At 49.2% G+C, this 25,514-nt stretch overlaps 1 protein-coding gene and 1 pseudogene across 12 annotated transcripts in view; both read left to right on the forward strand.

Annotated features, from left to right (window-relative positions):
- TRRAP (transformation/transcription domain associated protein) overlaps window positions 1–25,514 on the forward strand; it is a 97,113-nt gene that overhangs the window by 67,758 nt on the left and 3,841 nt on the right. For 5 of the 12 annotated variants that reach the window (XM_074345694.1, XM_074345697.1, XM_074345696.1 and 2 more), the window contains 18 exons: window positions 1,910–2,056; window positions 3,252–3,371; window positions 3,580–3,867; window positions 4,017–4,154; window positions 4,829–4,941; window positions 5,369–5,504; window positions 7,706–7,897; window positions 10,066–10,294; window positions 10,825–11,156; window positions 11,738–11,838; window positions 12,909–13,110; window positions 14,312–14,476; window positions 15,928–16,018; window positions 17,224–17,423; window positions 18,277–18,538; window positions 21,258–21,483; window positions 22,153–22,370; window positions 23,356–23,540. In XM_074345694.1, the coding sequence (XP_074201795.1) occupies window positions 1,910–2,056; window positions 3,252–3,371; window positions 3,580–3,867; window positions 4,017–4,154; window positions 4,829–4,941; window positions 5,369–5,504; window positions 7,706–7,897; window positions 10,066–10,294; window positions 10,825–11,156; window positions 11,738–11,838; window positions 12,909–13,110; window positions 14,312–14,476; window positions 15,928–16,018; window positions 17,224–17,423; window positions 18,277–18,538; window positions 21,258–21,483; window positions 22,153–22,370; window positions 23,356–23,540 (3,345 nt within the window). The remainder of the gene's footprint in view (window positions 1–1,909; window positions 2,057–3,251; window positions 3,372–3,579; window positions 3,868–4,016; window positions 4,155–4,828; window positions 4,942–5,368; window positions 5,505–7,705; window positions 7,898–10,065; window positions 10,295–10,824; window positions 11,157–11,737; window positions 11,839–12,908; window positions 13,111–14,311; window positions 14,477–15,927; window positions 16,019–17,223; window positions 17,424–18,276; window positions 18,539–21,257; window positions 21,484–22,152; window positions 22,371–23,355; window positions 23,541–25,514) is intronic. The other 7 variants (XM_074345701.1, XM_074345705.1, XM_074345704.1 and 4 more) reach the window with 5 other exon arrangements.
- Window positions 18,550–21,250, forward strand: LOC105077228 (large ribosomal subunit protein eL29 pseudogene; annotated as a pseudogene).

Here is a 25,514-nt window from a genome sequence, read left to right on the forward strand (position 1 = left end):
AGTGGGATTCCCATTTCTGCTGAAGGATTTACGTCAGCCGTGGGTCTTATTAGGACAGGAGCGATGTGTCAAAGCCTGCCTCCCGCTGAAAGCTCTGAATGTGGTGCCTGTGTTCAGTTAGATTGTCTTCCCTTTTTTTCATGTTGAGGTATAACTGACATGCATCACGTTAGTTGCAGGTGTGCAACGTAATGATTTGATGCTGGAATACACTGTGAAATGATCGCCACGGTGTCTACCTTCCATCACCACACATGGTTACAGAATTTTTTTCTTATGACAAGAAATTTTAAGATTTGTTCTCAGCAGCTTTCCGATACACAGCACCGCGTTACTGTCTGTGGGCACACGCGGTGCGTTGCATCCCTGTGGCTTATTAATTTTGTAACTGAAAGTTTGTACCTTTTGATTCCTTTCACTCATTTCACTCACTGCCCCCCAACCCCCAAAACCCCCTGCCTTTGACAACTGCCAGTCTTCTCTGTATTCGACCTTGTGTGTGTGTGTGATTGTGTGTGTGTGTTTAGATTCACATATAAGTGAGATTGTATGATCTGTCTGTCTGACTTACGTCACTTAGTACAGTGCTCCCAAGGTCCATCCACGTTGTCACAAATGGCAAGGTTTCAGTCTCTTCTATGATTGAATAATACGCCATTGTTTACACACACACACAATCCATTCATCTGTTGATGGACACAGATTACTTCCATTCAGTCAGGTTTGTTTAAGGTAGAGTTGAGAAGCATCTTGTGTTGCCGTTCACTTTGAGAGGTCACTTTATATCGGCTCCTGCTGCTCAGCCCGGGGTATTTTACTGTTCGGTGACTTCTCTCTGCAAGTTAGCAGTAGCCCATGTTGTGTCACAGAGCACCGCCCTGGGGTGGGACGCCTGTTGTAAAGGAACCGTGGCTCTAGCTGGCTCCACACGCAGCCTGCCGGGAGTCTCCCCGTCTCCGCCCAGTCCTGGCTGGAGCAGCTGTGAGGCCAAGAACTAACTGACCAGCAAGGCTGAGGCCTTTTTCCAGCTGCTTCTCAGTCCTCCATGTGGCTGACACTACCCAAGGCACAGATCCTTAAACTGTTTCTTTTGGGTCGTTGGCCCTTGGAAGCTTGGTCTGTTTGGAGCGTTGGGTTTTAGAAGACAGCCCCCCAGTATTGAAGGAGGAGGGACCCTCTTTGCTTTAAAAGGGGTAGTTTGTACCCTCTGTTATATGTAAGGTATCTACTTGTTTTACTAACAAGGTGTAAAATTTTTTTGCCAGCACTTAGCACTTGCTAAGTACTAGATCATTTGGTGACATGATCTTTTTTCTTTCTGTAACCCCCCTGTGTGAAATAAATTGCCAACTTGGAGGTGATTCTTCTGCATTTTCAGGGGCACACATCAAATGGTTGATGACTTGACTTGGAGCCTAGTCTGACGATTGGATTTTGACTCTGACTTCCCAGAAACTTCAGACAGAAATAAGACTTACTCTTTTTGGGGAATGACTTGTATAAAACACTGTGTCGCCAAGATTCTGTGTGTTGACCCCAACAATGTTCTTATGTGCAAGGCAGCCAGGCAGCTATATTGCATTTTGAGGAATGGCAGGCTGTAATTCCTAATAACTTTATTATTTTTACTGTTTAAAGTTGTACTTTCTAAAAAATTTTGCTCTCCATAACCCACATATGAAAGCAAAACGTTGACATTTTTACAGTGTCATGTAAGAAAGAAAGGGGTAGGGCTGGTGTAGTTTAATCTAGTTGTTTATTTTAGAATTTAGGATTTTTTAAGTAATTATAAATTTCCAGGAAACTAAATCTTACTTGCCAAAAATGTAAGGACTTTGTAAGAGTTACGGTTTTTGACTTTCTTTACGATGTGACCCTTTGTTTTTGCGTGTGTATTTTTGTTTTTTAGGATGTGGAGATAGATATTGAACTAGCTCCTGGAGATCAGACCAGCACACCCAAGACCAAAGAACTCTCTGAAAAGGACATTGGAAACCAGCTGCACATGTTAACCAACCGACACGACAAATTCCTTGACACCCTCCGCGAAGTGAAGGTCTGTGCAGATCTGGGGGGGTAGTTGTGGTCTCCCCTCCCCCCAGCATTCTGAACAGTCCATGAACCTGTGGGACTCCCCGTTCACGGCTCGAGATGCGCATTTCTGTCGGTGGGTCTGTGGTCACTGAGTGCTTTGGCCTCTGCTAAATTGACTTGGAGCCAAGAGGCACCTGACACCCTGACTGGGATGAAGGGAGCAGCCACATGTGCTCAGGCAGGCTCGTTCCTCACGGTCTTCTTCACGGGGCAGCCTGAGTAGCAGACAAAGAGTATTCTTCACTTTAGTGTTTCCACCCGTTTTCCTTGGTTTGTGCATTTGTCATAGAGACGTGATTCCCGTCTTGGGGCTGCTGTTGGGTAAAAGGCACAGCATAACCGTGGTGCGTGCGTCTCTGGCCCTGTCTCCATCTTGGGGTGCCAGGGCCCGCGGTGGGCTGGCGAGCATGTGCCCAAGCCCCTCTGCGCCAGCTGCTTGAGGCCGTGTAGGGAGGTGGGCATCCGGGAAGCAGCTAGAAACCTGGCTGTTGAGAAGCAGTGTCTGCAGCAGATTCTTGTCAAAAGCAACAAAGCTGTGGACAAAAATCAAATGCATCTGTGGACGTGGTAGGTCCTGGGGGCCCTCGTTCCCACCCCGTTCCCACCTCGGCCCACTCACAGGGTGTTCTGGGCCAGACTGGTCCAGTCACTTCCATCTCTGGTCCACTGTCAGGTGCAGAGACTCTGAACTGTCACGGTTCTTGATTTGTTCTCAGAATTATTCCTGTTGGCAAATCACGTAGCTCGTATGTGTGTTTCTCCTGTTTCCCCTACATATTTTCAGTAGCCTCTGCTTTGAAGGCACTTATATGCCTCTCGTCTGCATTTGTAGCACCAGCATCTTGTTCGTGCTTCTTGGACGTGGAGGAATCAGTAATAATAGGAAATGCCCTTGAAAGTTAAAAAACGTAGGCACATTGTTGGTGAGCCCCTCACCCACGCCCATGCTCAGCTGCTCAGCTCACCAGGGGTTCTGGTGCTCAGAATCTGTGTTTCACTTTGCCCTGACGTTTGTTTGGGTCAGTTTGGGAGCAGAGGGGCATCTATCTGGTGGAGTGTGGGACCGCAGTGTCCCCCGGCACAGACGTGAGAGGCACCTGCACGGCAGGAGTTTGAGTGCGCGTAGGCCCGGCTACACCAGTCTGTTCTCCCCGCAGACCGGAGCACTGCTCAGCGCCTTCGTCCAGCTGTGCCACATTTCTACCACCCTGGCAGAAAAGACGTGGGTCCAGCTTTTTCCCAGATTGTGGAAAATTCTGTCTGACAGGCAGCAGCATGTGAGTATATTTCATAAATCCTCTTTTGAAAACTGTAGTGTTTGCTTTTAATAAGTATTTGTGAGAAAAAGTGATCTTAAATTTCAAAGGATGAGGAAACTACTCTTACTTAAAAGTGAATTATCAGAAATAGCCCAGATGCCATGTGAGAGAGTAGACATGCTGATTTTTGAACAAGGACCCAAGTCACCGCGCTGCTTGGTTTCAGGCGCTGGCTGGGGAGATCAGTCCGTTCCTGTGCAGTGGCAGTCACCAGGTGCAGCGGGATTGTCAGCCCAGCGCCCTGAACTGCTTCGTGGAAGCCATGTCCCAGTGTGTCCCCCCCATTCCCATCCGACCCTGCGTCCTGAAGTACTTGGGAAAAACCCACAACCTCTGGTTCCGGTCCACGCTGATGCTAGAGCACCAGGCCTTTGAAAAAGGTCTGAGCCTGCAGATTAAGCCGAAGCAAACGACAGAGTTTTATGAGCAGGAGAGCATAACTCCACCTCAGCAGGTGAGGCCTCACTGCTTTTGTCGATCACGTCTTCCTTGTCAGTGACTTCGCGTTTTCGATTTCGTTGTAAATCGTGGTACCGTGAAGTTGCTTTGCTGGGAAGAATGGTTTTGTCACGGGCACTCAGATACCGGCGTCTGTGTCCTCAGGAGATCCTGGACTCCCTCGCCGAGCTGTACTCCTTGTTACAAGAGGAGGACATGTGGGCGGGTCTGTGGCAGAAGCGCTGCAGGTACTCGGAGACGGCAACCGCCATCGCCTACGAGCAGCACGGCTTCTTCGAGCAGGTAGCGCTGCCGGCGGCGGGGGCGGCCGCGGGAAGGCCGCTGCTGGCCGCGCTTTGCTGTCGCGTCCTCAAGTCAGGTCACACTCAAATAGAAGTTTGCTGTTTATTGGGAGCATTTATTTATCCTACACATAGAGGCTCTTTGATCGAGGTCTCAGTTTAAGAGAAATGTGCATATGTGACATGAACATTTTTAGAGCTCTGTCCTGAATCCCTTACTGTCAGCTGCTCACGTGAATGCTTTTTATTTGCAGTCCTTGGTCCTGAGGGAAGGGTAGGTAGGTTGTGTCTAGTGTAAGACTAACCTTGTACCGGTCCTTTTGCTGCAGTAGGGTCACTGTCACAGGTGCAGTCACCGCCCTGTGTGGGACACTGAGCACAGACACTCCAGCAGCAAAGGCACGGGCTGTGGCCCCTGCTTTCATTACCACCGAGGATGGAGAGTGAATGTGGGTCTGGGCAGAGTCTGCTCCTTCCCTTCTGTGCAGGGAACTGTGCACCTGCCTCCTCCCACTCTCCTGTGTTCTGAGTGAAGAATTTGGGGTGTCAGGTGACCTGAGAGAAGAGCATGAGACACTCCTAGGTCTGGGATCCGGCTTGTCCTCAGTCACTGGGCAGTGGTCATACAGAGGTTCTGGTTAAACAGCCGTGTGAAAGCATTATTAACTTTTTTAGGCACAAGAATCCTATGAAAAGGCAATGGATAAAGCCAAAAAAGAACATGAGAGGAGTAATGCATCTCCCGCTATTTTCCCAGAGTACCAGCTTTGGGAGGACCACTGGATTCGGTAAGCTGAACGTGATGTGTTCAAAGGTCAGCTAAGGGGACCAGTGAAAAGTCTCCAATGTACTCTCACGAGTATTTTTAAAAGGGATCTTTGCTACTTTCTTTATGGCCCCAAAGGAAAGAACAAACAAAAATCTGCGCATAGCTGTCAAGTCTTGAGTCACTGAGAGTGTGCTGGAGAAACAGTAAAACGAGCTCAGATTCCAGGGCTCTGAGCTCCCCGCTGTGGGCAGGGGGCGGGGGGGCTCTCACTGCCTCAGGGGAGTGGTTTCCTGGGGCACGTCAGCATCCCGCAGAAGCCTCCCTTCTTTGTGTGGGCAGCAGTTTCTTTTTCCTTCTGTGGATTGGAAGTGAATGGCTAGATCCTGTCTTCTGCCCTTTCTGAGTCTGTGTGGTAACTGAGTTGGTCCCGAATCCATGGTCTCTAGGTGCTCCAAGGAGTTGAACCAGTGGGAAGCCCTGACAGAATACGGCCAGTCCAAAGGTCACATCAACCCTTACCTCGTCCTGGAGTGTGCTTGGCGGGTGTCCAACTGGACCGCCATGAAGGAGGCCTTGGTGCAGGTGAGACGTTCCTCCTGCCTCCCAGGGACACATCCACTCTCAGGTTGTAGTCTCTGCAGCCACATGGGTCTCTTCGGCCAAAGTCATGAACCTCTGGAGATTTCCCTTCACTTGCAGCAAGCTGGGTGTTTTGGCAGATGAAAGATAGCCTCACTTTCTCTTTCTGGTTTATTTCACTTAGAATGACCATCTCCAGAGCCATCCACGTTGCTGCAAATGGCATTATTTTATTATTTTTATGGCTGAGTAGTATTCCACTGTATAAATATACCACACCTTCTTTATCTAATCATCTGTCGACGGACATTTAGGTTGTTTCCGTGTCTTGGCTATTGTGAATAATGCTGCTGTGAACATTGGGGTGCAGGTATCTTTTTGAATTAAGGTTTCCTCTGGATATATGCCCAGGGGTGGGATTGCTGGATCATAGACTTACCATATTTTTAGTCTTTTGAGGAGTCTCCATACTGTTTTCCACAGTGGCTGCACCAAACTGCATTCCACCGACAGTGTAGGAGGGTTCCCCTTTTCTCCACAGCCTCTCCAGCATTTATCATTTGTGGACTTCTGAATGATGGCCATTCTGACTAGTGTGAGGTGATACCTGATTATAGTTTTGATTTGCATCTCTGATAATTAGCAATATTGGACATTTTTTCATATGCCTATGGCTGTTTGTGTTCATTGGAGAATTGCTTGTTTAGTTCTTCTGCCCATTTTTTTGGTTTGGGTTGTTTGTTTTTTTCTTATTAAGTCATATGAGCTGGAAATTAAGCCCTTGTCAGTCTCATCTTTTGCAAATATTTTCTCCCTTTCTGTAGGTTGTCTTTTTGTTTTGCTTATGGTTTCCTTTGCTGTGCAAAAGTTTGTAAGTTTAATTAGGTCCCATTTGTTTATTTTTGCTTATATTTCTATTGCTTGGGTAGACTGCTCTAGGAGAACATTGCTGAGATGTATGTCAGATAATGTTTTGCCTGTGTTTTCTTCTAGGAGGTTTATTGTGTCTTGTCTTATGTTTAAGTCTTTGATCCATTTTGAGTTTATTTTTGTGTGTGGTGTGAGGGAGTGTGCTAACTTCATTGATTTCCATGCTTCTGTCCAGTTTTCCCAACACCATTTGCTGAAGAGACTGTCTTTATTCCATTGTATGTTCTTGCCTCCTTTGTCAAAGATTAATTGACCCAAAGTTTGTGGGTTCATTTCTGGGCTCTCTATTCTGTTCCATTGATCCATAAGTCTGTTTTTATACCAATACCAATACATGCTGTTTTGATTACTGTAACTCTGTAGTATTGTCTGAAGTCTGGGAGGGTTATTCCTCCAGCTTCATTCTTTTTCTTTAGTAATGCCTTAGCAATTCTGGGTCTTTTGTGATTCCATATAAATTTTAGTATGATTTGTTCTAGTTCTGTGAAAAATGTCCTGGGTAATTTGATAGGGATCGCATTAAATCTGTAGATTGCTTTGGGTAGTATGGCCATTTTGACAATATTAATTCTTCTAATCCAAGAACATGAGATATCTTTCCATTTCTTTCAGTCATCTTTAATTTTCTTAGTCAGCAATTTGTAGTTCTCCACATGTAAGTCTTTCACTTCTTTAGTCAGATTTATTCCTAAGTGTTTAATTTTTTTGGATGCAGTTTTAAAAGGGATTATTTCTTTACTTTCCTCTTCTGATGTTTCATTGTTAGTATAAAGAAATGCTACTGATTTCTGTATGTTGATCTTGTATGACAGTAAAATTTTTGAATGTTCACTCACATTTTTATAAACCTGAATTGCTGCTTTCTGTCTACTTCCTTATATAATATGGAACAAGTTAGGTCAGTTTCCCAGGATAACAATGTGACTTGGAGATGATTTAAAAGATGAGCACATATTTAATAATTTGAAAATTCACCTGCTGACTTTGTTGATCAGTTTCCCCCTTTTTGGAAATACCAGTGACCTTAAAGCAAGGAGCTTGTGGCATGCCTTTGTAGCTGGAGAGATTGGCCACTCACTGGGATTTGGAAAAGGAGAGTATCCCGAAGAAATCTAAATGCAAGCTTCTCAGAAAAAAATGTGTCTGTTTATAGCTTAATTTCTGTTTTTTGCTTTGTATAATCGGCTGCACAAAAATTGACTTCACTTTTTGACTGTCACCACTGAGACAGTGGTATACCTGTTGCTTCCTATGTAATGTTCTTTCACCACCAGGTAGAAGTGAGTTGTCCAAAGGAGATGGCTTGGAAGGTCAACATGTACCGTGGGTACCTGGCTATCTGCCACCCCGAGGAGCAGCAGCTCAGCTTCATCGAGCGCCTGGTGGAAATGGCCAGCAGCCTGGCCATCCGCGAGTGGCGGCGGCTGCCCCACGTGGTGTCCCACGTGCACACGCCTCTTCTTCAGGTGGGTACGGTGCCCTTGTGGGAGCACAGCCTCACGGGCCCGTCAGTGGAGCACCTCCTGTCCAGGCTTAGGTCTGTAAGCTGAGCAGGCCGGAAGAGAGGGAACTCCTTCCACTTGTCCTTTCCCATTTAAAATCGTCCTCAGAGAAAGGAAGGCTAGAGTCAAAATGGAGAGAACTGAAATGATGCTTCTCAGTTTGGGAGCTTCCATGGGATCTAAGCAACAGACCATTCTCAGAAGTGATTCTGACGATTTTCACTTTTGCTTTAGAAATGTTCTGTAATGCCCACCGCACAGCATCAGCGTGACGCCCCTGTCCAGCCCAGAAAGCCTCTCATCCTCTGAGGCTCTTACAGCTGCAGTTAGACTGTGCCTTGGCTTCTTCCCTTGTGTATCGTCTTCCCTGCTTCTGAGTTCGTTCAGCCACGCAAGCCATTCAGTGGCTCAAATCTAAAGGCCTACCCTCCCACGGCCCCTTGTGCACGCTGCCCCGCTCCACGGGACGTGTTTTCCCCCCGACCCAGCCCCTGCGTACACGCGCACACACTCCAGGGGCTCTGCCAGCTTTTTTCCTCTTACCTGGTACCTCACCTGGAGCAGCTTCCAGGGTTATTCAGTGAGTAAAACTGTAGGCTGATGTTGTAACAGAAGTTCAGGAAGGTCATACTTCCCCTGCTTTAAAGAATAGTTTTGAGACTTTAACTGGTAAATTCATTTTTATAGTTAGTGTATAAATAGGCTTTTTTAAGTTATGTAGTTGTTTATTAATATACTTAGATTATCTTGTCTTCTTCATAGTGAACCAGAAGTTCATTGAAGCAGTTAGTCTCTTACTTTGTTTCGATGCTTTTCATTTCTGTATCTGTTATTTGTGGCTTTTGCTCAAGGTGTGCACTAATGTTACTTTGCAGGTGTGTAACGTCTCTAATCTAGGTTACTAAAACAGTCTAAAGCTTTGTATTTAAAGAGGACTTTTTCCTTCATATCCTAAAAGTGCAAAGGTGGGTCGCATGTTGTAGCTATTAGGAAGAAAGTTACTACATTGAACATAGGAAAAAGGTGTCAATTCAAGAAATATTCATTATGAATGACTGAGTATTATTATGATTGAATGACTGAGTAGCATTGTGAATGAATAACAGTTATGAATAACTAAGTAGAAATTATTACATAGTTACATATTCAAAGCATGGAGTATAAAATGTAGTATTTCAGACAATCTTGATTCAAGTATTCTGGAAGTGATTAAAGGCACTTGCGTATCTGTTCCACTGCTTTGGTCATGGCTGATCCTCAGTAAATATCTTTGATTAGCTTGGTTATAAAGCTGACTGCATTTAGAGATGGTTCCCACCTCCCCGTTAAAGTCAAACAGAAGAGTACCGAGTACTGAACTTGGCGCTGTTTGAGACATTCACACAATTTAAAAACATATTCTGGCTCAATGGAGCATGTAGCTGGAGGGAGATGATGACACATCCATAAGAAGCAAAATTTAAAGGAAGAGGGAGTCTGTGACTCAGGGCCACACGGCAGCACAGGAAAGAAGCACAGGGTTTAGAGAAGGGAAAACCCCTGTGGGAGGGGAAGGTGGGACCTGACGGGTAGAGTTTGAATAGGCTCAGAGCTGTGGCCGGGGCATCCCGTAAGGAGGTGGAGCCGGCAGCACACTTGGGGTTTAAAGGGTGGTGAACTGGACAGATCTGTAGGGATGTGATGGAAGATGCATGTATCAGCCCCAGGAGTCATTAGAACTGTGTCCTAAGATGCTCACTATGGCTCTGAGGGTCACACGTTAATGGAAGGAAAGCTTGAAGGCCGAGGGTGAGGTTGTTCTGGTCTGACATTGATAGAGCCACACTTGGCTGGTGGCAAAGGGGGTGGAAAAGAGGGTTGTTGGGGTGAGGTGGGGCGGGCGGTGTATACACCTTTGCCCTCCCAGTCCCCGGCTTCACAGCACCTGCGGAGTTCAGGGGAGCCTGAGAGCGGCGTCTGAGGTGTGGGTAAGTCAGGTGTGGCATCCGAGGCATCTGAAGAAGCCCCATGCTTCCTGCAGTAACTGAGCCGTGGGGCTTCCCAGCAGTCAGGCTCCTGATGGACTCTGGCTGGTTCCCTCGCTCACCCTCACCCAGCGCTCACTGTCGGCTCTTCACACTGGTCCCCTGCAGGCAGCGCAGCAGATCATTGAACTTCAGGAAGCTGCACAGATAAACGCAGGCTTGCAGCCTAGCAACCTGGGGAGGAACAACAGCCTGCACGACATGAAGACGGTGGTGAAGACCTGGAGGAACCGGCTGCCTATCGTGTCGGACGACTTGTCCCACTGGAGCAGCGTCTTCATGTGGAGGCAGCATCATTACCAGGGTAAACCTACCTGGTCCGGCATGCATTCATCATGTAATTTTCCAGACACCCCACTGTTCTGGTTTCATGTCTTGGTTGTGTTTTGTTTTTTCCCTTTTACCAGATTTTCTATTTTTTGGCAGGTATGGTAGATGGTGGTTGGTATGACGAGGGTAAGGAGGAAGGGGGTGAAGGTGGGAGGAAGTCCCCGTCCCTGTTGCCTTTTTCCAGCCAGAACAGACTTGCTGGACACTGCCTGTTGCAGGGGGCGCAGGCCCATGGGGTCGGAGCTGTGGGTTGTGGCCCTCTGTGTTTTGAAGCCCCCCGAGGAAGAGCTGCTCTCAGGTGGCAGTGAGCGGCCTTCCCAGTTTCCCTGATCCTCGCTGCTCCTCCCCTAAACCTGTCAGGCGTCTGTTGAGAGCCACCTTCGTGTTTTAGTTAGCCAGGATGCTAGCGCTCAGCTTGGTAATTGGTGCTTCTTGTATCTTACTTTTGATGCAGAATACAGGGAAAAGTAATGAGGATTTATCACAGAGCTTCCCATTTTCATAAGCCATGTGTTTGTTTTTCATTTTTTACTTAAGCCTTAGTTGTGGAACACTTTGAACGGCATTTGACTTGGGCTGAGAACCCATTTCTTTGCTCTCTAGCTATTGTAACTGCGTATGAGAATAGTTCTCAGCATGATCCAAGCTCAAATAACGCTATGCTGGGGGTTCACGCATCGGCTTCAGCAATCATCCAGTATGGGAAAATCGCCCGCAAGCAGGGACTGGTCAATGTGGCTCTGGACATATTAAGTCGCATTCATACTATTCCAACCGTTCCCATCGTGGACTGCTTCCAGAAGATTCGGCAGCAAGTCAAGTGCTACCTCCAGCTGGCAGGTGTCATGGGGAAGAATGAGTGTATGCAGGTAGCGTGTCAGGGGACCCGGCGCCCGGCCGCGCCCCGAGGTCTGGGAGGAGGGGCAGGGCCGCATGGAGATTGCCAATGCCCCCTGGGGAGAAGGGCTGGGGCTGCACAGACACAGCCTGCGTCATGGGGAAGAGTCCTGCCCAAGCAGGGGAGGGACAGGAAGCCACTTGAGTATTTGGATTGCATTTGGTGGTCTCGCTTCTACCGTATACGTGGTTAATATTAAGGAAAGAAAACTTAAAACTGCGGGATTGTGAGGGTATCTCGTAGATTTTGGCCATGTTCAGAGGGATGTTAATAAAAACATTGAAACTGACTAAATACATAAAGCTTTGGAGAAAATGATACCCTTAAGGTGTCTAGAACTGAACTTGGCATTTAGTGATTCAGTTTAAATACTACTTAAGTAAATCGTCAGTCAGTCAGTAAGTATTCACGGTAGACAGATCTGTTGTCAGTTTAAAGTATATTTGTCAATGGCCTTTGGGACTTACTGCCTAGATCAATATTTTAATGAGGTTTTTATATTACTGTCTAGAAATTTCAAGACATTCTTTTCTGTTGTTTTTTTATAAACAGGGCCTTGAAGTTATTGAATCTACAAACTTAAAATATTTCACAAAAGAGATGACAGCTGAATTTTATGCACTGAAGGGAATGTTCTTGGCTCAGATCAACAAGTATGTATGTTGTGTAGGTGGAGGATAAGAGAAAAACTCATCAGATTATTTGAATAGTTATTTATAACTTGAAGCCAACATGAAGGTCAGGCTAGAAATTGGTATGATTTAGTGTTATCAGGGGTGGCATTTCAGACATTGTGCCTCTATGAAGACAGTACCTGGCAGCAGATTGACAAGCCCGTTTGATCTGTAGTGCTTAAAGCTTTTTAAAAGTGAAGTGCTTGAGGGGAAGGATATAGCTCGGTGGCAGAGCACATGCTTAGCATGCACAGGGTCCTGGGTTCAATCCAGTACCTCGATTAAAATAAATAAATAAAAGAAAAAAATGAGTTGCATGAACACTGAGTTGCTGATAACGTGTTCTTAGCATGCCACTTTGGAACAGAGTTGATTCCTTTTACGGAGATTATTCTTAGAGCTGGGGTCAGTCAGCTGTAAAACAGTGCGTTGGGTCCTCAAAAACTATAACCATAGACCTATCACGTGACCCAGCAATTGTGTTCTGAGGTTTTTACCCAAAAGAATCAAAAACGGGACTCAGGCAGGTACTTGCTCATGAATGTTCATGGCAGCACTGTTTCCTGTAGCCAAAATACTGAATTAACTGAAATGAACAGATGAACAAAACGTGGTATATACACACAGTGGGGTGTTATTCAGCGTAACAAGGAGTGAAGTACTGGCATGTAGTGCAGCGGGGGTGGACCTCAGAGACACTCTGCTAAACGGAAGAGTCCAGACCAAAACTCACATCATGTGTGAGTCTGCTAACGTGAAGTACGCAGAGTAGGGAAATCTGTAGAGACAAGAAGCGCGCTGGTGCCCGCAGGGGCTGGAGGTTGAGGGGGTGGAGAGTGACTACTTACTGGTTAAGGGTTTTCTTTGGGTAATGAAAATGTTCTGGACCACACCAAATGGTGTGGAATTACCAAATGCCATGGAATTACTCACTTTAAAACGGTTGGTTTTAAACCAAATGCCATGGAATTACTCACTTTAAAACGGTTGGTTTTATATGATGTGATGTCCACCTAAAAAACTCATGTTTCGGTTTTGTGTCCTCACAGGTCTGAGGAAGCAAACAAAGCCTTTTCTGCAGCTGTGCAGATGCATGACGTGCTGGTGAAGGCCTGGGCCATGTGGGGTGACTACCTGGAGAACATCTTTGTCAAGGAGCGGCAGCTGCATCTCGGAGTGTCTGCCATCACCTGTTACCTGCACGCCTGCCGGCATCAAAATGAGAGCAAATCTAGAAAATACTTAGCCAAGGTGAGACAGAGAATTAGCTTCGACCAAAGACCATCTGGAAGCCTTCAAGTCTGCATGGAAATTCAGCTACATACTAATCTGTGCTGGGTTCAAGGCGTTACTTCATGCCTTATCTGTCAGTTCCCTTCATTCCTCAGAGTATAGTCCATGGTTCTACTTTAAGGCTGAAAAGTTGAGGCCTGGATATACTTGGGGTCAGAGGACTTTGAAGCAGCAAAACTGAGCTTGAAGTCTGAGTCTTAGGACTCAAGGCCAGTGTTCTCTGTGGGATCTCACACTGGACACACATTCCTGTAGGCTGATGGGGGTCTGCAAGGAGAACTTACCTGCTAAGACACCCGTTAGAGTCTGGCCTCTCACCTGCGGGGACCATGCACACAGTCACGGAGCGGTCAGCCCTAGTCACAGGCGACACCGAATCGCACAATCTCCGCACACTTGCAGGGTGAGGTCTCAGTCCTCGGGGTCCTTGTCCATGGTGCCCCAGAGTAGCGCCGGGCACCAGGTCCCTACTGACATGTGCCAACAGGTGATCCCTCCCAGGAGACACATAAATGCAACCCAGAGGCGGTCCTTTCAGAAAACTTAAGAATTCTTAAGTTGTTGTGCTTTTGTCCATGAAAGGTTAGGATTTTTTAGATTCCTTGGTTTAATGTCAAAGTTCGACTTGAACATTAGCACCTAGTAGTTAAAGCAACTGTAGAAACAAACCAACTATAGTAACACTGACCCCCTCACGGTCTGAGTCCAGATTTGCTGACTTGTAGATGGAATTGTTTCAGACAGCTGCAGATGCCGGGCTGCCACCACGGGGCCTGCCTGGTGCTAGGGTGATGTTCACCTGGAATTTTTAGCTAAAGTCCATTTTGTTCTGCTGAGATGACAGTGTGAAGCAGCAGGCGGACGGGCCCTTGGTGTCACCTGTTGCCTCCTTGAGGTCACACTGGCCACCACTAGCCAGGTGATGGGATCAGTTAGTAATTGGCTTTAAAGCTAAATCTAGATGAAAACTGTATTTACATTTTCATTTTAATTTGTAAGATTTATATCTAAATTTAGCGGTGCTTTTGGACTTTTTGCAGATCTTTTCCCACGGTGCCAGTAAAGCTACTCTTATACAGAATTTTAATGTTGGGGAGAAGTCACTTGGTGAGAGCCTGTGAATTTTTATTCAACTCTAAAGCTTTCCCTTCCATCTTAGGTGCTGTGGCTCCTGAGTTTTGATGATGACAAGAATACCCTGGCAGATGCTGTGGACAAGTACTGCATTGGCGTGCCACCCATCCAGTGGCTGGCCTGGATCCCACAGCTGCTCACCTGTCTGGTCGGCTCCGAGGGGAAGCTGCTTTTGAACCTCATTAGCCAGGTGGGAATACCAAGACATCTTTGGTCACAAAAAAATTAGTCTTCATTCCACATCCTTTTTTTCCAGAGAGAAATTGTGCATGCTCAGAGTTTTGAAACTGAGTCAGAGAGATGGGAAGATGTAGACAATTAGAGGTCACTTGATGTAAAGCACAGTTAAAAGCAATTGAAGAGTGTCAGGGTTGGAGTGAAATAATCTGCTGGAGCATTGCAGTATTAAACTGGCAGTGGCTTTCCTTGAACATGTTGCCACATAAGATACAAGTAAAAATGAACATCCTCTTAAAATGCAAGCTGACTGGTGAGTACTCAGAGCTACTCACGTGGGTGTGTATCCAGTTGATACTTCATGGCTGACTTCCCATCGTGTGCCCTGCAGGGCTTCCCTTCGGAATAAAACTCACCCCAAACTGTGGTGTTTGCTGCCCTTGGTACAGTTGTTCAGCTGCTGCTGTTAGACACTGAAAGTTGTGTGCACCTGGGGTGGGCTTGGGGATTTGGACAGACTAGGGCGCTAGGTCCCGTAGGACCATGGTTACAGAATGGGTCCAGATTGGCCCTCTCCTGTGGAAAGACCGGGAGGTGGAGGAAGGGGCTGAGCAGGAGAGACTGGGATACAGTTCCGTCTGGGATCGAGTGCCTTTGTAAAATCAGAGAGTCGTAACTTTTCAGGAATGAACAGCATTGTCACCAGACACGTAGGAACATGCTCCTCATCGTTCTGTTTTTTACATGTCGCACATCATCTACGCTGTACCCAGAAGTGGTTTTATTTTTAACTTGAGGGCCTGCAGCTCTGTTCCTGGGTAGCGGCATTTTCTTGGACCTTATCTGTCAAGACGGAGATTCCATCTACTTGGTATTGTCATTCGTTGAGCATCTCATAACAGACACTAGCCAGCCACCCTGCCGCCTGTGGCAGAGCTGGGTATGTCTGCTCAGCCCTCCTGAGGGAGCCGTGTAACCGTAATTTGGTAAAACTGGCGTTTCTTACCTTAAAGAGAAAATTTTCAGTCACCTCCTTGCTGCAGTTAAGCAGAGTAAAGTTACTAATGAGCTTAGTTGTCAGAATCAGCTCACGATTCCTGGTGAATAAAGACTGATATCATTTTGTGTTTTCCTGTCATTTGCCTTCAGTGAGATGCAAGAACTTTTCGTATTTTGTCTTCCTCATATTAACTGAATTAAGTGAAAGTGTGGTTTCTCTGTGATTAAGAGTCCTGGAGCAGAACTGGCGAAATCCCCATGTTGGTCCTTGTCAGGTCTTTTAAAGCTGAATTAGATGTCTGACTTGCTGTTTAATGGCCTCCTGTGTATCCGGTATCTGCTCCCTTGGCCCAAGTGCAGGCCAGCGGCCCACTTAGGATTGACGCCAGTTGTTTTCGATACAGATTCTCTCTGTCCAGCAGCACAGTGATAAGTGGTGGTCCTCACTTCTCTGTCTCTGAGCAGGTCGGACGAGTGTATCCCCAGGCCGTCTACTTCCCCATCCGGACCCTGTACCTGACCCTGAAGATAGAGCAGCGGGAACGCTACAAGAGCGGTACGTCCCCGCGGGCGCGGGGCTGGGTCCCGGGCGGACAGGCTCCTGCCTGCGGCGCACTCCCAGGACGGGGGCCGGTCTCGCCTTTAGCCACTGAGGGGACGCTGGGGCTGGGAGACAAACCCTGACCTCCCGGTGGGGTTCATGGTTCTCCTTCACCACGATGTGCTGAGTGTTGATTTACCTAAGAGATTTGATGCATAAGTAGGAAAAGTGTATGAAATTTTTAGGTACAGATAATGGTGAAGCATAACTTGCCTCGATAGTTAGAAATGAGTCCTGGTAAACAGTATAAATGTCAGTTACTGTGTTGTAAAGAATGTCTTCATCTGTCAGGAGAATCCACATAGAAATCAATCTTACCAAATGTAAAAATTTACTCAGAAGTTTTTAATCCATATTGAATAGCCCTAGGATGTAAAGAAATAACTCATTTAACGGTTTCAGTTACCCACTCAGCGTGGTGCTTTGTAAACAATTAAAGCACTGTTTGCTTCACCACGCTCTTAATCCGTAGACAGTCACGCTGCAGGCCAGAGTCGTTCTTGGAAGGTGACTCCATCCCCCGGGCAGTGGCGGCCTTGCCGCTCCTGTGCGGGGTTGGGTTAGCACTGCACAGCACGTCAGCTCCGACCTCCTGGGTCCAGGACTGAGGCAGATCGTGTTTTGGTCACTTGAAAGTTAACGATTTTTATTCTAAGTGACCTGAAGCTAGAAAAATGGGCAACAGGTATTCAACATACCTCTTATGTATTTTTTCAAAAATGTCCTTTTCCACGTGGGTTTGGCTTTCCTAGATGAAAACGTGGAGAGTGACTTGTTAACTACTTGTGGATCCTCGGAGCTGTAGTGTAAAGAATGTATTGTGACATATTTTGCCAGACATTTAAAAAGTGAACGTTCAGATTCAGGTGAAGTCAGAGAGCGAGCTTGGTGAACACGGTGCCCTCGCCCGCACCCCCAGTTCCTGTGCTGTTGAACTTGCCCGCTCTCAGCACATGTGCTTTCTGGGGCCCGGTTGTAGACAGCCATGCTCCCCATAGCGCCCCACCCCGTTAGATCCACGTGGCCCCCGGGGAAGCGGTCCCGTGACGTGTCGCACACCGGCAGGAACCAGTGTTCCTTTGGCCGGTGGGTCCTTAGAGCACCGACTCTCCCATCGGTCAGTTTGGCGCTGACATTGGCGTTGTGTGTGTTGCTCTCAGATTCTGGACAGCAGCAGCCAAGTTCAGTGGGTAACCAGTCCCATTCTGCATCAGATCCAGGGCCCATAAGAGCAACAGCCCCCATGTGGCGCTGCAGCCGAATCATGCACATGCAGCGGGAACTGCACCCGACCCTGCTGTCTTCCCTGGAAGGCATCGTCGATCAGATGGTCTGGTTCAGAGAAAACTGGCACGAGGAGGTACTGGATACGATCTCGGGAGTGCTGGCTTCCTGCGGAGGGACGTGTCGTTCTGTGTGCATCTGTGGCTGTATTTGCTCTCGATTAGCTGCCTGGTCATTTACGTGTGTCGCAGAATTGAGCGGTGGGGCAGCAGGGACTTGCGTAACTCTGCACGCTGGTGCAGCCTCGAATACTTGCAGCAGAAGACGTCAAAGGAAGGAGATGAAGTTGAGAAAGCCATTTCTGGCCTTAAGATGTTCACTTTGTTCAGTTGTCTGAGCTTCGTCACTTAATACCACCACTGACCAGGCAGCAGTGGTGGCTGTGGGCCCGGACAGCTCCCTGGCTGCCAGTCTCTGGGGCTGGGAGCCGCTTCCGGTGACCTTTCAGCGGCTAGGCCAGCTCCATGGCGTTGGTGTGAGCTGTTGCCAAAATACTCCGCCTTGGTTGCCCAGAGTTTCAGCCAGTTGGCCACAAGCCCCCCAGTTAGTGCCGTGTTACTTTGAGTGCACACGCGCGGCAGTAGCACTGAAGCTGTGGCGGCTTCCTCGCTTAATCAGCAGAAGAGTGTGTGTACGACCCAAAAAATGGGATTTGAGGTTTTTTGGTTTGGGTTTTGGGGTTTTTGTTTGTTTGTTTGTTTTTGTTTTGAACTGTTCAGGACAGTTGCTCCTCATTGCAAACACAGCTCACAATGTGGGCGTCCAGGCGTCCCCTGGTCTGCACACTCTGATGACAGCACCTGGTGGGCGCCAGGTGCCACAGAGAGCTTTGGTGGTGGTGGGGACGTGCTGGACAGCTGCGTTTGGCTGGTTGGTTGCTCAGATCGAGAGCTCTGTTTTGTGAGTTGCCTTGGTCCCTTTTCCCCTAGGTTCTCAGGCAGCTCCAGCAGGGCCTGGCAAAGTGCTACTCTGTTGCATTTGAGAAAAGCGGAGCAGTGTCCGATGCCAAAATTACCCCCCACACCCTCAACTTCGTCAAGAAGCTGGTGAGCACATTCGGGGTGGGCCTGGAGAATGTGTCCAACGTCTCCACCATGTTCTCCAGTGCAGCCTCTGAGTCCCTGGCCCGGCGGGCACAGGCCACTGCGCAGGACCCTGTCTTCCAGAAGCTGAAGGGCCAGTTCACAACTGGTGAGTCCTGCTTTGCTCTTCCTAATCCAGGGGCGCTTCCACTCACATTTCTCCTTCATCTTTAACATCTGAGCTTAGTGTATTCATTTGTTTTCGTGAGCACTGTGTGGGTGAGCTGTTACACTGTGTTTAAAATACAGGCTCAAATCACAAGGAAGCAGCAACGCTCCCCGCCTGGGACCGCAGGTCCTTCCCCAGGTGTGGGAGCCAGAGCACGGGGCTGCACGTCGGGGTGGGCACAGGCTTCAGGGCAGCCTGCTCTTGCTTCTCTGTCCTGCCTCCTGCTTGGTTTAATGGGAGAACTCAACAGTGTAGGGTGAGGCGGTAAGACTCAAAGGTGCAGGACTCCAGGTGACGAAGGTCAAACTTGTAGTGCATTCTGGTGGCAGAATCTGTCCCTGGGGACATGACCTGTCCCTAGATCAGGCTCACGCATCTTCCTAGGCCCACAGGAGCTCGAATTGCGGCTCCACCTCTTTCTGTGTGATCTGTGGTAAGTGGCCTGGTCTCCCTCAGCCTAAGTCCTCGTCTGTCTTGGGGACCTCGTCCCCCTGGTGCACACACAGGCACGGCCACATCCCCTGGAGCTCCTGCTCATGCGGTCTGTCATCCTCTGAGAAAGAAAGGGTCTGAGATGAAAGTTTTATGGGAGCCATCGTATTTTATTTAAAAGAAGTGATACTCAGTGTTTCTTTATTGTAAAACGTCCAGATCATTAAATCAAATGTAGTCTGAAACAGAGAATTAGAAGTGGGGCGAATCATCTGGATTTTGATGTGAAAAAAAAAAAAATGACGAAAACTAAAACTTAAAAGAAGACAGCTGTGAGGCTCTGATCCACCTCAAACTGCAGCAAGTTTCAGGTATAAATCAAGAGCTGGCCGTCCCCTCTGGCCGTCAGTTCTCTGGGACCCTGGTATCAGAGGAGAAGAGCTGCACCTCCTTGTCCAGCGGTGCTGCGTGCGCTGGCTGCCAGCCAGAAGTCTGTGAGGACGGGAGGAAAGTTCACAGCAGTACCTCGAATTTGTCCCAGAAAAGGGAGACTGACCTGCATGCAAACACTTGTACACGAGTGTTACAGCCCCAGACTGGAGTCTAGCCACATTCCCCTCTAAGGAGAGCAGGTAGACAGAGGGCGGTGCTTCCATTCTCGTGTAAAGCAAATAAAGAGGAGTTAACTGTCGCACACACAGCAAGTTGGGTGAACCTGAACGAAACTATGCTGAGTGCAGAAAGCCCATCTCAGGATTCCTGCTGTGTGGCTCTCATTTATGAAACACATATGAAATGGCATAATAGTCAAGACGGAGAACAGATGAGTGGTGGCCGGGCCCCGGGGCTGGGAGGAGGTGGGCGTGGCTCTGGGAGGCAGCGGGCGTCTCGCTGATGGACAATGAGCATCCCGGTCACGGGGCTGGTTGTGCAGCATCCCCACGTGACGCCCACAGAGGCACAGGTGCACACATAGTGCTCCTAACTGGCGAGTCTGCATCAGCCCTGCGGGTTGTGCCAAGGCCAGTCTCTTAGTGTCAGGAAGGGGTGTATGGCTCTCTCCGTACAATCTTTTGCACTCCTATGAATCTGTATTTGTTTCAAAATTAAAGTTAATCCAAAAAAACGAACAGAAACTCACTACATCAAGATCAGCCCTGAGCTTGGGAGCACTGTCCTGGTCCAGAGCTGTGTGAAGCTGCCTGCGTCTGGCTGGGTGGCCCCTGCCTCCCCTCGTGTTGGTGTGTGGCGGCCTCTCCTGCCACCTGCTCCAGTGACATCATGCCAGAGTTAAAGGGAGACCAGAGAAATGCCACAGGAAAAAAATAAAAGTTCATGGACTGTCATAAAACTGATGACAGCTGCATACGGTTAAGTCTGTGCATGGGTGTGACGATTAGAATTGCTGGACTAGCGTGTGCTGTGCTGCGTGTCCGTGCCTGCGACCTCATTTAATCCTCGGGGTCGGAGTCGGGGTCTCCCGGCTCCGGTACAGGCATGGCCAAGTCGAAGAACCGCACCACACACCACCAGTCCCGAAAATGGCACAGAAATGGCATCAAAAAACCCCGATCACAACGATACGAATCTCTTAAGGGGGTGGACCCCAGGTTCCTGAGGAACATGCGCTTTGCCAAGAAGCACAACAAGAAGGGCCTGAAGAAGATGCAGGCCAACAACACCAAGGCCATGAGTGCATGTGCTGAGGCTGTCGAGGCTTAAAAGCCAAGGAGGTCAAGCCCAAGATCCCAAAGGGCAGCAGCCTCAAGCTCAGTCGACTTGCCTACATTGCTCACCCCAAGCTCGGGAAACGTGCTCGTGCCCTCATTGCCAAGGGTCTCAGGCTCTGTCAGCCAAAGGCCAAGGATAAGGCTCAGACCAAGGCCGCAGCTGCAGCTCTGGCTCCGGCTCAGTCTCCCAAAGGCACCCAGGCCCCCACAAAGGCTCCAGAGTAGAGCCTTTCATCTATTGATGAGAGGATATAAGGACTAGTGTGACCCCTGGGCAGCTGTCTGCGTGGGGCTCACGTCTACTTGTGCTGTTTGTACAAATTAACCTGAGGCAGGATCTGTCAGTCAAAAAAAAAAAAATCCTCGGGGTCGGTGCTCCAGACCAGATATAGAATATGCCTGTGTCCCAGCGGGGAGGCACTTGAGCAGCAGTTCTGTAGTGAGTTAGAAACCATCCAGATGACTAAAAGTGTTTCTAATTATCTTTTATTTTGAAGATTTTGACTTCAGTGTTCCAGGGTCCATGAAGCTTCATAACCTTATTTCTAAATTGAAGAAATGGATCAAAATCCTGGAGGCCAAAACCAAGCAGCTTCCAAAATTCTTCCTCATAGAAGAAAAGTGCCGGTTTTTGAGCAATTTCTCAGCGCAGACCGCTGAGGTGGAAATTCCTGGGGAGTTTCTGATGCCGAAGCCGACACACTACTACATCAAGATCGCCAGGTGAGTGAGCCTCCCGCCGGCACTCTGCAGTCGGGCTATACCCGCCCTCATCTCTCCTTTCCCCGGAAATGGGAGAGGGCCCAGGGTGGCCCAGGGTTTGAGGCCCCTGGAAGAGTCTGGTCTAACCGGAGGGCAGGGTGCAGCATCACATTTGAGTCAGGTTTGTGTTTGTGTTTATGTTCTCTCAAAAGAACCCTTTTTGAGCCCCGTGGAACTTGACAAAGTATAAAGTTTCCCAGTTTTCTGTAAACTCTTCAAGCCCAGTAGTCACAACAGGGTCAGACAGTTGTCAGATTCACTAGAACGTGTCCTGTCTCACTCACGATGTAAAGAGCCGTGAAGCGGCGGCCCTCGACATTAAGGCGTTTCATCCCTTCCCTCCGAATCCGCCTGTGTCCCGTGGCCCGCCCTCCTCCTGCCTTCTGCTCGCTCCTTGGGGCACCTGCCCCTGCTGTGCGGGGTGGGGGCCGTCTCCGCTCCCTCCTCCTGCGCCCCCTTTGCCTGGCGTCCCCTCCCACGCAGATTGGTCGCACTCACACCTGCCACGTGAGGCACAGTCTGCTGGGGCCACAGTCTGTCTCCACGACAGTTCTGACCGCGTTCCTGTCAAGCCCCATTTTCTTCTCGGAGACTCAGGGCCGATGTTTTACTGTCCGCCTGTCCCGGTAGGTTCATGCCCCGGGTGGAGATTGTGCAGAAGCACAACACGGCGGCCAGGAGGCTGTACATCCGCGGCCACAACGGCAAGATCTACCCGTACCTGGTCATGAACGACGCCTGCCTGACGGAGTCGCGGCGGGAGGAGCGCGTGCTGCAGCTGCTCCGCCTGCTGAACCCCTGTTTGGAAAAAAGAAAGGAAACCACCAAGAGGCACTTATTTTTCACAGGTACCAGCCCAGCGCCGCAGGGTGCACGGCGGCACCCGTCAGCCTGCAGAGGTTCGAGTCTGCCGTCCATGCCGGCAGCCGCGGCCCCGGGCGGCTCTGGGCCTGGAGGCCCCGCAGTGCTGGGCCCCCACACGGGCCCTGCTCCTGGAGGGGGGCCGCTCGGGGCCTTCAGGCTTCTCGCTGCAGGACGGGGGTGCCGCAGAGTGTCTGCTGGGAGAAGGAGGCACCGTGCCTGTGTGCACCAGCATCCCTCCCCGGAGGGGAGAGCGTTGTTGACACACACAGCAGCAATCCCGGGCCCAGAGGCCTGCTGGGTGCGTGTTGTCTGGTCCCGTGTGGGGCTTTGTGCTGACAGCCAAGGTGTGTTCCAGCCCATTTTGACCCAGAATCTCTTAAGTTCAATATCCCCAAAATAAGTAGATTACAAAAACAAGAAGTCTATAGAAAGCTGAGTGCGTTCTAACGTGCATGTAACGAGATCTACAGTGCTGATCCCAGTGTGGTTACTGCTTCCAAAGAAGCAAACTCCTGGTCAGCACCAAGTGGTAGTCCCCATGTCCCCTGGAGTCCTTCTGGAATTTCTTTATGGATTGACGCCACGGCAACAGGCCACTAGCCATGGTGTAACTGACGTTGGACTGAGGTAACTCCTTGTCCATCTGAAGTCCGCGGCGTGTGTGTGCACACCAGGGTGCGGGTGGTTCTGTGGCCTGGAGGCAGGCCGTAGACAGGTTCATACCTGCTGCTGCCTGCTTGGCACCAGTGCACTCAGCAGAGTATTTCTCCTTTGAAATCACCTTACATGGTATTTCTGTTCACCTGTGTCTTAAACACGGGCGACGGGCAGCTCCGGCTGCACCCCAGCAGACAGAGCTCCGTGTGCTCACTGAGTCAGCTCTTCCCCGAGCACGCTGCTCCCAGCATGTCCCCGAGGGTCACGTCAAGCGCTGAGTCATGATGACTCACTCTTCCCCTCTCTCCCCAGTTCCACGCGTTGTGGCTGTGTCCCCGCAGATGCGCCTGGTGGAGGACAACCCGTCCTCTCTCTCCCTGGTGGAGATCTACAAGCAGCGCTGTGCCAAGAAGGGCATCGAGCACGACAACCCCATCTCCCGCTACTACGACCGGCTGGCCACTGTGCAGGCGCGCGGCACGCAAGCCAGCCACCAGGTGCCGGGGCGGGCCGGGCCAGAGCTCCCAGGACAGGGGGCGCGTGGAGAAGGAGGGGTCGGGTACACGTCTTGTGTGGACCTGTGTTCTCATTTCTCTCGGATGTACGTGCAGGAGTGGTATCGCTGGGGCATCTGGTAACTCTTAGGTTTAACACCTTGATGAACTGCCAGACTGTTTCCAAAGTGACTGCAGTGTCTGAGGGCTCTGATTTCTCCACGTCCTTGCCAGCACTTGAGAGTTGTCTGTCTTTCTATTACAGCCATCCTAGTGGATGTGAAGTGGTAGCTCATTCTGGCTGAGAAGTAATGATACTGAGGATCTTTTCATGTGCTAATCGGCTGTTTGCATATTTTCTTCGGAGAAAAGTCTGTTCAGATCCTTTGCTCATTTTTAAATTGAGTGATTTGTCCTTTGTTGACCCTGAGAATTCTTTCTATGTCTCGGGTCCAGGTGACCTGACACCGGTGCCTTCACTTCTGTTGCTGTGGGCCGGCTGCTGTCCTGCTTCTTCGCGTGCCTCGTGATCTTTTGTGGAAAACTGGATGTTTTGGATAATGTGTCCGTTCTAGAAATCAGATCTTTCCTTCCAAGTTTTGTTGGTGTTTCTGTTTGTTTAGTGACTTTCCTGGACTAATTCTGTCCAGGAAGCCATTGTGGAATATCCAGAACCAAACTCCCCGGCTCTCCTGGAGGACCTGACAGCTCCCTCACACAAGTGCAGCCGCTGGCATCTCTGCTCAGCCCAGGGGCCAGCTGGTGATTTGACAGAGTTTCTTAAATGCCTAGAACCACTGAGCCTTCCACCTTCGAGAGCCTGTGTGTGTGTGCACACGCGCGCGTGTGCATGTGTGTGTATCTGTGTTTGTGTGCGTGTACATGGAGGTAACTTAAAACCCTGCCTTGGCCCTCACTCCCTGCTTGTGCAGAATCTGTCACCCAGGAGTAGCATAGGGCCTCTGAGGTTTCCTGTGGGCGTGAGGCTGGCCTTCTGGGTTCCCAAGAACGTGGCAGAGCTTCTCAGAGCCCCCACGTCGTCTCCTTCCCCAGCTTGTCTCTGGTTGGCCATCCTCCTGTGAGTGCCAGCTGATGCCCCAGCCTCAGGCACCCACGATGCCCTGACTGCGTGAACTCTGAGTCCATTCAGGATGAGCTCTGAGAAAACGGAAGCCGCCACACAGTCAGCAGTGACAGTTCCCTGGGGTCCCCACGCCCATTCCGCCCACTCCAGGGCTGTTGGCTGCAAGTTTTCACAGCTGCCGTGGTTGAGAGGCTGTTGGTTTCACGGCCACCGCAGAACTGAGGAGAGGGGATGGGGCTCGGACAACTAAATGGCCACCAAGCTCACTGTTCTCACCAAGATTCAGCCTTTTTTCCTTGAATAAAAGTTACTCAGATTGTTGCAAGCCTTTAATTTCCACAGTTATGGGAAAGTGTATTTTGATGATTTTTGCCAGCGTTCTTAGTGCTTTGGTGGAGCAGCAAATTCTGGAGGTCCTCACTCTGATGAGGAAATGAACAAACTGAATGTGTGCTTGGTGGCCTGCGTGGTTCTGGGTCCCCAGTGGCCTGCGTGGTTCCGGGTCCCCGGCGGCCCACGTGGTTCCAGTTTCCTGGCGGCCTGCATTCTAGTGGTTGTTCAGAGCACACGGGTGCGACTTAGCCCAGAGGAGACCCATGTGCCTTTACCAGTTGATCTAACAGGAGCTAAATAAACCTGATAAACTCTTTTTATTGAAACCATTTCTAACTATGTGATGTTTGAAATAGTCTTGTGAGTCTTCTAGTCTGGAATTCAGTGTAACATCCAGTCTAATTTTAGACTAACCCCTTCAGTTTACAAACCTTTTGTTTAATAGTCTTAGTTTTGAAGTTTCTAGGCATTTCTCTGTCCTTTTTGTTAGTCGGCCTGCTGTATTCTGTAGTTGGCAAGTTACGGTGTTCAGTACCTACCCGAATTCTTGGTAAGGCTGA

Source organism: Camelus bactrianus, chromosome 18 (assembly GCF_048773025.1).
Source record: "Camelus bactrianus isolate YW-2024 breed Bactrian camel chromosome 18, ASM4877302v1, whole genome shotgun sequence".
Lineage (NCBI taxonomy): Eukaryota > Metazoa > Chordata > Mammalia > Artiodactyla > Camelidae > Camelus > Camelus bactrianus.